The 11481-nt window shown below is 42.8% G+C and overlaps 2 protein-coding genes across 3 annotated transcripts in view; one reads left to right on the forward strand and one right to left on the reverse strand.

The window, feature by feature from the left end:
• The window catches only part of LOC139533315 (receptor-type tyrosine-protein phosphatase zeta-like), a 31385-nt gene extending 30166 nt beyond the window's left edge, over nucleotides 1–1219 (reverse strand). The window contains exon 1 of the mRNA XM_071331373.1: nucleotides 1174–1219. Coding sequence (XP_071187474.1) covers nucleotides 1174–1219 — 46 coding nt within the window. The remainder of the gene's footprint in view (nucleotides 1–1173) is intronic.
• A 5736-nt stretch (nucleotides 1220–6955) lies between these two features.
• Nucleotides 6956–11430, forward strand: LOC139534233 (dedicator of cytokinesis protein 4-like). Of its 2 annotated transcripts, none has more exons than XM_071333177.1 (3): nucleotides 6956–7924; nucleotides 8316–8452; nucleotides 10647–11430. In XM_071333177.1, the coding sequence occupies exons 1-3, from the start codon at nucleotides 7714–7716 to the stop codon at nucleotides 10830–10832; spliced, it is 534 nt and encodes a 177-aa protein (XP_071189278.1). In that variant the 5' UTR covers nucleotides 6956–7713; the 3' UTR covers nucleotides 10833–11430. The 2 variants fall into 2 exon arrangements, with proteins under 2 accessions (XP_071189278.1, XP_071189279.1); XM_071333178.1 differs by having other exon boundaries at nucleotides 6959–7924; nucleotides 10650–11429.
• Nucleotides 11431–11481: the final 51 nt, after the last annotated feature.

The following is an 11481-nucleotide window of genomic DNA, read 5'->3' on the forward strand; positions in this document are numbered from 1 at the left end:
TGACTCAGTGCAGACATGAAACATGCCCCATATGATTGATAGAGATCACTGAGGTTATCAACATTGCATCCTGGTCTGTCTTGCTTTATATGCCATAGGCAATAACAGGTGTGTGTGTGTGTGTGAGTGTGCGTCCGCGTCCGTTTATATTTCAAGCAATCCCACTTAATTCAGTTTGATTTGTAAGAAAATGCTTTTAATGGAATTTCATGCTGATATAAAGCCCTGGAGATACTTGGTAATTCATATTTCATGCTTTGTCTTGGGGGGCTGCACAGCACGAAACCAGGCTGAACTGCTCTCCAGGAAGACTCAAACAAAGCTGCTAAACACACCCACAAATAATCTGAATTACACACAGTGTAGTGTGTGTGTCTTCACGTGTCTGCGTGCCTCTGTCTTCAGCTGATGTCTTTGTTTGTACAGACACACACAGTAGTATGAGTGTGTGTGCGTGTGCGTGTGTATGTGTGTGTGTGTTTGCTGATGTGCTTATTATACCCCAGAGACCCCTTCCCCCAAATAATCTTGATCCTAATCTACAGTAATACATTATTTATGTGTGTGTGTGTGTGTGTGTCCCTGCTCTCTTTAATAATCATCTCTCCCCAGTGGCTCTCTGTTGGCCTCCAGCCTGTCTCACCCTTGTGCCCTCTACAGATAATGTGTGGGTCTAATTCATGGTTGCACACTAGGATATAAACCACTGGGCTGTGTGTGTACGTGTGTGTGTTGTCTGTGTGTGTGTGTGTGTGTGTGTGTGTTTGCTGCACACTTAGCTGTGTAAACTCCCACAGCAGCCCACCCTAATGAACCCAGCTGATAATGACCTGGCCCGTCAGTCTGTCTGTTCCCCCTGTTGCGTGAGTGACCATTCACTCTGGCTCACACTCTCTGCTGGAGATCCTTACCACACACTGCGCTGTTATTTTCACCTTGTGTGTGTTGTTATTTCGCCCTGGTGTCATCATGCTGCTCCACCTTTCCTCCCTTCCAGTGCCGCTGGGAAATCATTTTAACTAGGCACAGAGGCTCTCTGTCAGAACAGCAACAGTGCACAGTAACAGAATGCACTCGTGGCACAATCCAGTAAAAAAAACATGGCTGATTGCTGAGCTATTGTAATCTTGATCTACAACAGAACAGAACAATGGCTATAGGAGAATAGCTCACACTGCTCACACTTACTGGCCTGAGGCCAAACCCCGACCAACAACATTGGACACTTTATGGAACAAAAAGCCTTCACTATATCATCCTGGAATATCCAAGGTCTGAGGTCATCTGCCTTTGGCCTAAAGAGCAGGAACCCGGACTTCACCAAAGAAATCGGTAATGCAGACATTGTCATCCTGCAAGAAACATGGTATAGAGGAGACGGACCCACTGGTTGCCCTCTAGGTTACAGAGAGCTGGTAGTCCCATCCACCAAACTACCAGGTGTGAAACAGGGAAGGGACTCAGGGGGAATGCTAATTTGGTATAGAGCAGACCTAACTCACTCCATTAAATTAATCAAAACAGGAACATTTTACATTTGGCTTGAAATTCAAAAGGAAATTATCTTAACAGAGAAAAATGTCCTCCTGTGTGCTACCTATATCCCCCCACTAGAATCCCCATACTTTAATGAAGACAGCTTCTCCATCCTGGAGGGGGAAATCAATCATTTCCAGGCCCAGGGACATGTATTAGTCTGTGGCGACCTAAATGCCAGAACTGGACAGGAACCTGACACCCTCAGCACACAGGGGGACAAACACCTACCTGGAGGTGACAGCATTCCCTCCCCCATATGCCCACCTAGGCACAACTATGACAACATAACCAACAAAAACGGGTCACAACTCCTGCAGCTCTGTCGCACGCTGGGTATGTACATAGTCAATGGTAGGCTTCGAGGGGACTCCTATGGTAGGTACACCTATAGCTCATCTCTTGGCAGTAGCACTGTAGACTACTTTATCACTGACCTCAACCCAGAGTCTCTCAGAGCGTTCACAGTCAGCCCACTGACACCCCTATCAGACCATAGCAAAATCACAGTCTACTTGAACAGAGCAATACTCAATCATGAGGCATCAAAGCCAAAGGAACTGAGTAACATTAAGAAATGCTATAGATGGAAGGAATGCAGTTTGGAAACCTACCAAAAAACAATTAGGCAACAGCAAATTCAATCCCTTTTAGACAACTTCCTGGGTAAAACGTTCCACTGCAATAGTGAAGGTGTAAACTTGGCAGTAGAAAATCTTAACAGTATTTTTGACCTCTCAGCTTCCCTATCAAATCTAAAAATCTCAAATAGAAAACCGAAGAAAATGAACAACAATGACAAATGGTTTGATAAAGAATGCAAAAATCTAAGAAAGAAATTGAGAAACCTGTCCAACCAAAAACATAGAGACCCGGAAAACCTGAGTCTACGCCTTCACTATGGTGAATCACTAAAACAATACAGAAATACACTACGGAAAAAGAAGGAACAGCACGTCAGAAATCAGCTCAATGTAATTGAAGAATCCATAGACTCTAACCAATTCTGGGAAAATTGGAAAACACTAAACAAACAACAACACGAAGAATTATCTATCCAAAATGGAGATGTATGGGTAAACCACTTCTCCAATCTTTTTGGCTCTATAACAAAGAATAAAGAGCAAAAACATATACATGATCAAATACAAATCCTGGAATCAACTATTAAAGACTACCAGAACCCACTGGATTCTCCAATTACCTTGAATGAGTTACAGGACAAAATAAAAACCCTCCAACCCAAAAAGGCCTGTGGTGTTGATGGTATCCTTAATGAAATGATCAAATATACAGACAACAAATTCCAATTGGCTATATTAAAACTCTTTAACATCGTCCTTAGCTCTGGCATCTTCCCCAATATTTGGAACCAAGGACTGATCACCCCAATCCACAAAAGTGGAGACAAATTTGACCCCAATAACTACCGTGGAATATGCGTCAACAGTAACCTTGGGAAAATACTCTGCATTATCATTAACAGCAGACTCGTACATTTCCTCAATGAAAACAATGTACTGAGCAAATGTCAAATTGGCTTTTTACCAAATTACCGTACAACAGACCATGTATTCACCCTACACACCCTAATTGACAACCAAACAAACCAAAACAAAGGCAAAGTCTTCTCATGCTTTGTTGATTTCAAAAAAGCCTTCGACTCAATTTGGCATGAGGGTCTGCTATACAAATTGATGGAAAGTGGTGTTGGGGGTAAAACATACGACATTATAAAATCCATGTACACAAACAACAAGTGTGCGGTTAAAATTGGCAAAAAACACACACATTTCTTCTCACAGGGTCGTGGGGTGAGACAGGGATGCAGCTTAAGCCCCACCCTCTTCAACATATATATCAACGAATTGGCGCGGGCACTAGAACAGTCTGCAGCACCCGGTCTCACCCTACTAGAATCCGAAGTCAAATGTCTACTGTTTGCTGATGATCTGGTGCTTCTGTCACCAACCAAGGAGGGCCTACAACAGCACCTAGATCTTCTGCACAGATTCTGTCAGACCTGGGCCCTGACAGTAAATCTCAGTAAGACCAAAATAATGGTGTTCCAAAAAAGGTCCAGTCGCCAGGACCACAAATTCCATCTAGACACCGTTGCCCTAGAGCACACAAAAAACTATACATACCTCGGCCTAAACATCGGCACCACAGGTAGCTTCCACAGAGCTGTGAACGATCTGAGAGACAAGGCAAGAAGGGCATTCTATGCCATCAAAAGGAACATAAATTTCAACATACCAATTAGGATCTGGCTAAAAATACTTGAATCAGTCATAGAGCCCATTGCCCTTTATGGTTGTGAGGTCTGGGGTCCGCTCACCAACCAAGATTTCACAAAATGGGACAAACACCAAATTGAGATTCTGCATGCAGAATTCTGCAAAAATATCCTCCGTGTACAACGTAGAACACCAAATAATGCATGCAGAGCAGAATTAGGCCGATACCCACTAATTATCAAAATCCAGAAAAGAGCCGTTAAATTCTACAACCACCTAAAAGGAAGCGATTCCCAAACCTTCCATAACAAAGCCATCACCTACAGAGAGATGAACCTGGAGAAGAGTCCCCTAAGCAAGCTGGTCCTAGGGCTCTGTTCACAAACACAAACACACCCCACAGAGCCCCAGGACAACAGCACAATTAGACCCAACCAAATCATGAGAAAACAAAAAGATAATTACTTGACACATTGGAAAGAATTAACAAAAAAACAGAGCAAACTAGAATGCTATTTGGCCCTAAACAGAGAGTACACAGTGGCAGAATACCTGACCACTGTGACTGACCCAAACTTAAGGAAAGCTTTGACTATGTACAGACTCAGTGAGCATAGCCTTGCTATTGAGAAAGGCCGCCGTAGGCAGACATGGCTCTCAAGAGAAGACAGGCTATGTGCTCACTGCCCACAAAATGAGGTGGAAACTGAGCTGCACTTCCTAACCTCCTGCCCAATGTATGACCATATTAGAGAGACATATTTCCCTCAGATTACACAGATCCACAAAGAATTTGAAAACAAATCCAATTTTGATAAACTCCCATATCTACTGGGTGAAATTCCACAGTGTGCCATCACAGCAGCAAGATTTGTGACCTGTTGCCACAAGAAAAGGGCAACCAGTGAAGAACAAACACCATTGTAAATACAACCCATATTTATGCTTATTTATTTTAACTTGTGTGCTTTAACCATTTGTACATTGTTACAACACTGTATATATATAATATGACATTTGTAATTTTTTATTTTTTTTACCATTATTTTACCAGGTAAGTTGACTGAGAACACATTCTCATTTGCAGCAACGACCTGGGGAATAGTTACAGGGGAGAGGAGGGGGATGAATGAGCCAATTATAAACTGGGGATTATTAGGTGACCATGATGGTTTGAGGGCCAGATTGGGAATTTAGCCAGGACACCAGGGTTAACACCCCTACTCTTACGATAAGTGCCATGGGATCTTTAATGACCTCAGAGAGTCAGGACACCCGTTTAACGTCCCATCCGAAAGACGGCACCCTACACAGGGCAGTGTCCCCAATCACTGCCCTGGGGCATTGGGATATTTTTTAGACCAGAGGAAAGAGTGCCTCCTACTGGCCCTCCAACACCACTTCCAGCAGCATCTGGTCTCCCATCCAGGGACTGACCAGGACCGACCCTGCTTAGCTTCAGAAGCAAGCCAACAGTGGTATGCAGGGTGGTATGCTGCTGGTAATGTCTTTCTTGTTTTGAAACTTCTGTATGTGTAATGTTTACTGTTAATTTGTATTGTTTATTTCACTTTTGTGTATTATCTACCTCACTTGCTTTGGCAATGTTAACACATGTTTCCCATGCCAATAAAGCCCCTTGAATTGAATTGAATTGAATTGAATGCAGGTCAGGCCACTCCTAATCCATGTTAATCTGGCGCCCCCCCCCATCATGTATTGCACCGTGCTGCTGTTGACGGCACCACCTGGATTAGGTGTGTTGGGAGGCATTAATGAATGGTGCCCACATGGCAAACTCTCCATGACGGCCAGTGGATTGGGATTGGAGATGAACATACATTTAATTTCCAGCCAGGTACATTAGTTTGTGAGCAGCTCTATGTGTCAAGGTTGAAATTGGGGTGTAGATAGACGGGGATATTTGTGACATAAAAATCAATATATGCACAATTTGACATGACTAGTTGTCTCTCTTAAGGGGTATTTTGAAAACACAGTATGTGTCACGTTCTGACCTTTATTTCCTTTGTTTTGTCTTTATTTAGTAGGGTCAGGGCGTGAGTTGGGGTGGGTTGTCTATGTGTGTTTTTCTATGTTGGGGTTTTGTGTTCGGCCTGGTATGATTCTCAATCAGAGGTAGCTGTCAATCGTTGTCCCTGATTGAGAATCATACTTAGGCAGCCTGGGTTTCACTTTTGGTTTGTGGGTGTTTGTTGCCGTGTTAGTGTTTTTTCACCACACGGTACTGTTTCGGTTTTCTGCACATCGTTTATTGTTTTTTGTATTTCAGTGTTCAGTTCGGTTTTAATAAATCATCATGAGCACTTACCATCATGAGCAAATTGGTCCGATCCTTGTTACACCTCTTCAGATGAAGAAGAGGACGAGAGCCGTTACAGTATGAGTGGAAGGACAAGTGGAAGGAAATGTTGCAGTTTTAAAGCTAATTTCCTTAAATTATACACATTTTGCCATGGGGCAGAGAGAAAAAAATATATATTTTGTAGCTCATCTCATGCTATTCGTCACATTTTACCATGAGGATGAGATTTATTTTGTAGTTTTACATCTAATTATCTTCAATTCTACACATTTGCCATTGGGCAGAGAGAAAAAACGTATATTTTTAAAGCTCATCTCATGCTACTCTACACATTTTGCTATGATGCTGAGAGAAAATGTTGCAGTTTTAAAGTCATTTTCCATATTCTGTTAACTTATACCTAAATAATGTTGTTGACTCATTATATACTCGTATTTGTAGCCAAACACTTCAAAACCCCCATCTCAAACAGACCATTTAAAAAATGCTTGCTATTTCCTTATAGAGGATGAGCTGGCCAATCAGCGGTCTACTCGCTTGAATATTTTCAATGACTGGTATATGCCCTAAGCATTCTGTTGTTGGGGTACGCCCACACCATTCCAAAAGCTGCTTTTTTTAAAACATACTTAACTACCATTTTTCTGGAAGGAAAACTGTTTCACTTATATTGTAATTAATTGTAGGTCATGTTTCATAGAAATCTGGAAACACTGGACAGTTACATTTAAAGGTAGACTTTGGACAAAAATGCAAAAGTAACAGTTTTAAACTGTATAACCTATCAATACACGATCATACCTGGTCATTTTAATTCTTAAAAACAAATAGAATTATGAATAAGATATTTGGCTACAGAAGTAACATTTCTTATCAATCTCTACAGCTTCCGTTCCAAAAACAAAACCTGTGAAATGAGGTCAACACATACTGGAGGAGTTACGGGCTAGCTACAGTGTCTAGCTTAGCTAACAACTAGCTCTGTCGGTTGCAGCACTCATGACCAGAATAACACATCGATGAACCACCAAAGGCACACCCCATTTATGTTTGAAAATTGAGAAAGAGGAGTTGGACTGTTTTTCGTGCTCAACGTCGACCGTTAAAGCTAATTTCCTGAAATTGTACAAAATGTTCATATGCTATCTGGGGGCCATAAAACAACACAATGTGGATTAAGTCAAAGGGTATGAATCATTTCTGAAGGCACTGTAGGTTAGATATAAGGGATATCAAGATATTACTTATATTATACTGTCGTGGAATTGTGTTTCTGTACAGGCATAGAATAGACGTTCTGCTGTGTGTGTTGGGGTCCTAGACTGTATCGGTTGAAGCATTGGTTATAATTGCTTTGATTTCTCATGGGCCACATTTACTGAATTTACAGTAGCCTATTTGTTACTATAGCTGTAGATCACTTTAGGTAAAAGCCTCTGCTATATAAGTGTGTTGGGGTCCTAGACCAAGACTGTATATGATTTGAGTAACATTTTCTCATAAGGCACATGCTGTACAGTATACAGTAGCTTATGTGTTAACTGTAAGCCTCTTTAAGTAGAAGCCTGTACGACATACTAATAGATATCTATATTTATTCCGTGTCTGTTTATGTCTGTGTGTTCCCAGGCGGTGTTCCTGCGGACGTTCCCTGAAGTGTACGGGGAGCTGCTGAAGATCTTCACGGTGAGGGAGGTGGCAGGCTTTGTCAGGGAGACGCTGGGCAGCCTGCCCGCCACCGCTCACGCTGAGTGCCCTCTGGAAGCCGTCAAGCTGCATTGTATCGCCAAGACCGTGGAGAGCCAGCTGTACACCAACCCAGGTAGGAACGCACGGCCGCACACACACAATATTGAATAACTTACGTAACACTCACAAGCAAACATTTGGGGGTTGTGTCGGCACACACACAAACACACATATCACACACACATGATTATACACATTTGCTAGTAATTACATACCTACACAGGCACACTTGCCAGTTAATTGTAGGTAATGGTAATTATATACTCACACAAATAGCTGTGGTAACATTTTATTAGCTGCATGCTCAGAGGGCGGGCTGGCGGTTCAAATCACACCCAAGAGAGGGAGAAAAATAGAAAAACAGGTGTTTGAGCAGGACATGCTTTCTATTATTTTTGTGTCTGTGTGTGAGTGTGTGTGTGTGTATTTTCATGTTCAAGTGTGTGTACTGGTGTGTATTACAGAGTCGAGGTGTATCCTGCTCCCGGTGGTGTTGCGTCTGTTGCAGGCCCACATGCAGGAGCAGAGAGACCTGGTGATGTGTGCCCGTATCCTCACCAGCATGCTCTCTCTCATCAGGAAGGATGACTCTGTCACCACCGTGAGTACAGCTACAGCAGAGCACCATGGGTGGTGTAGTCTTTTAGGCTGCCACCTCACAGTTAATCATGGACAGACTACAAATTGTGCAAGATTTGAGGTTCTGGGTTAATCGAGATTACCTCACAGTTAATACAGTGGCTTGCGAAAGTATTCACCCCCCTTGGCATTTTTCCTATTTAGTTGCCTTACAACCTGGAATTAAAATAGATTTTCGGGGGGGTTTGTATCATTTGATTTACACAACATGCCTACCACTTTGAAGATGCAAAATATTTTTTATTGTGAAACAAACAAGACAAAAAACAGCAAACTTGAGCATGCATAACTATTCACCCCCCCCCAACATCCCCACAACATGATGCTGCCACCACCATGCTTCACTGTGGGGATGGTTTCTCGGGGTGATGAGAGTTGTTGGGTTTGCGCCAGACATAACGTTTTCCTTGATGGCCAAAAAGCTAAATTTTAGTCTCATCTGACTAGAGTACCTTCTTCCATGTGTTTGGGGAGTCTCCCTCATGCCTTTTGGCGAACCCTAAACGTGTTTGCTTATTTTTTTCTTTAAGCAATGGCTTTTTTTCTGGCCACTCTTCCGTAAAGCCCAGCTCTATGGAGTGTACGGCTTAAAGTGGTCCTATGGACATATACTCCAATCTCCGCTGTGGAGCTTTGTAGCTCCTTCAGGGTTATCTTTGGTCTCTTTGTTGCCTTTCTGATTAATGCCCTCCTTGCCTGGTCCGTGAGTTTTTGTGGGCGGCCCTCTCTTGGCAGGTTTGTTGTGGTGCCATATTCTTTCCATTTTTTAAATAATGGATTTAATGGTGCTCCGTGAGATGTTAAAAGTTTCTGATATTTTTTCATAACCTAACCCTGATCTGTACTTCTCCACAACTTTGTCCCTGACCTGTTTGGTGAGCTCCTTGGTCTTCATGGTGCAGCTTGCTTGGTGGTGCCTCTTGCTTGGTGGTGTTGCAGACTCTGGGGCCTTTCAGAACGGGTGTATATATACTGAGCTCATGTGACAGATCATGTGACACTTAGATTGCACACAGGTGGACTTTATTTAACTAATTATGTGACTTCTGAAGGTAATTGGTTGCACCAGATCTTATTTAGGGGCTTCATAGCAAAGGGGGTGAATACATATGCACGCACCACTTTTCCGCCTTGAATTTTTTTTGAATTTTTTTCATTTCACTTCACCAATTTGGACTATTTTGTGTATATCCATTACATGAAAACCAAATAAAAATAAATTTTAATGACAAATTGTAATGCAACAAAATAGGAAAAACGCCAAGGGGGATGAAAACATTTGCAAGGCACTGTAGGCATTGCTCAAAAATGTTATTGTGTATTGTGATCTCAATAAAGCTTTGTTTGTTTGCGTGGCGTGATCAAATAAACTAGCAAAACCAGCCAGACTGACAATAGACTCCAATAAATCTGGTTTATTGATCAAGTAATGAAGTAAACCGATAGGCGCAAGAACAAGTCAACAATCCAATCCAATTGGAATCCATCAATGAAAGAGTGTGGATGTGGCAGTTTGTCCCTGTGAGCATGTTTGTCTCATCGTGACCTTGACACGGTGCTGGCCTGTTTGGCTGAGAAGCAACTAATCGCACGCACACACACACACACAACTCTGACAGACAGGGATGTGAACATGGCTAAGATGAAGTGACAGCAGGAGCAGCCAGTGTGCCAGCCTGACACTCTCTCTCATTATCACTTTGTCTGTCCAACATGGGGCTCTATTCTCCTGTCAGGATGAGAGGGGGACTGGACTCTCTCTGCCTTGGTCTTAGTTTCCCTCTGCTGTTGCTCTGTTGCTGTGGCTCAACGAGCAGGCTGGCAATGTGGATCACACACACACACACACACACACACACACACACACACACACACACACACACACACACACACACACACACACACACACACACACACACACACACACACACACACACACACACACACACACTCACTCACACTTTATCTCTCTAATGTGTGTCCAATTTGTTTAAGACTGGTTTGGCTAGTATTGGCTAGTGGTCTATCTTTTTGTGTCACCTGTGTTTGCATACTGTCTGTATGGGTAATGTGTGTGTACACATGCAAACGTCAGGCATGATTATGTACCATATGTACCTGTGTGAAACTTAATGTGAACTTGTGTGTGTCCCGAGGAGCCGGTGGTTTCTGAGGAGGTGGATCTGATAGTGGACAGTCTGCTGGTTGTACTGATGAGGACCATCCTTGAGATCACTAACAGGCCACAACCAGCCGGGACCAATATGAGACTGCAGTTCCAGGACATCACGGTTAGTGTGTGTGTGTGGGTGCATGTGTGTGTGTGTGTATCTAACTGCTAGTCATTCTAAATATAGCATGAGGTTTTTAGGTCAATGATTGAAACTGCAATTGTGGTCAAAAAGAGCCGTGCTTCTGTCCTGCTCTTAACCACAGCCGAGTTTAGAGAAAACCATTCTCTTACATTTCCATTTGACATTTTGCCAAATGTCAAACCACCTAAAAAAGTAGAAAACGACCACTTAATTTCTCTCCCAGGTTGTTCGGACTGTAGTATTTACAGGTCTTCCATGGAGATACATGGTCTTCCATCTCTCTCGCTGTTAGATCTAGTATATGTGGCCAATGTCTCAGATTTTAAAAGCTGTTGCTCTTCTTTCTCTCTATCGCTCTGTCTCTCAATATGTCTTTATCTCTCTCTTCTCTGTGTGTCTCTCTCTCTCTCTGTCTCCATGTCACTCTCTCTCTGTCTCTCTCTCTCTCTCTCTCTCTCTCTCTCTCTCTCTCTCTCTCTCTCTCTCTCTCTCTCTCTCTCTCTCTCTCTCTCTCTCTCTCTCTCTCTCTCTCTCTGTCTCTCTGTCTCTCTCTCTCTCTCTCTCTGTCTCCATGTCACTCTTTCTCTCTCTCTCTGTCTCCATGTCACTCTTTCTCTCTCTCTGTCTCTCTCTCTCTCTCTCTCTCTCTCCAACTCTCTCTCTCTCTGTCTCCAAC

Source organism: Salvelinus alpinus, chromosome 11 (assembly GCF_045679555.1).
Source record: "Salvelinus alpinus chromosome 11, SLU_Salpinus.1, whole genome shotgun sequence".
Lineage (NCBI taxonomy): Eukaryota > Metazoa > Chordata > Actinopteri > Salmoniformes > Salmonidae > Salvelinus > Salvelinus alpinus.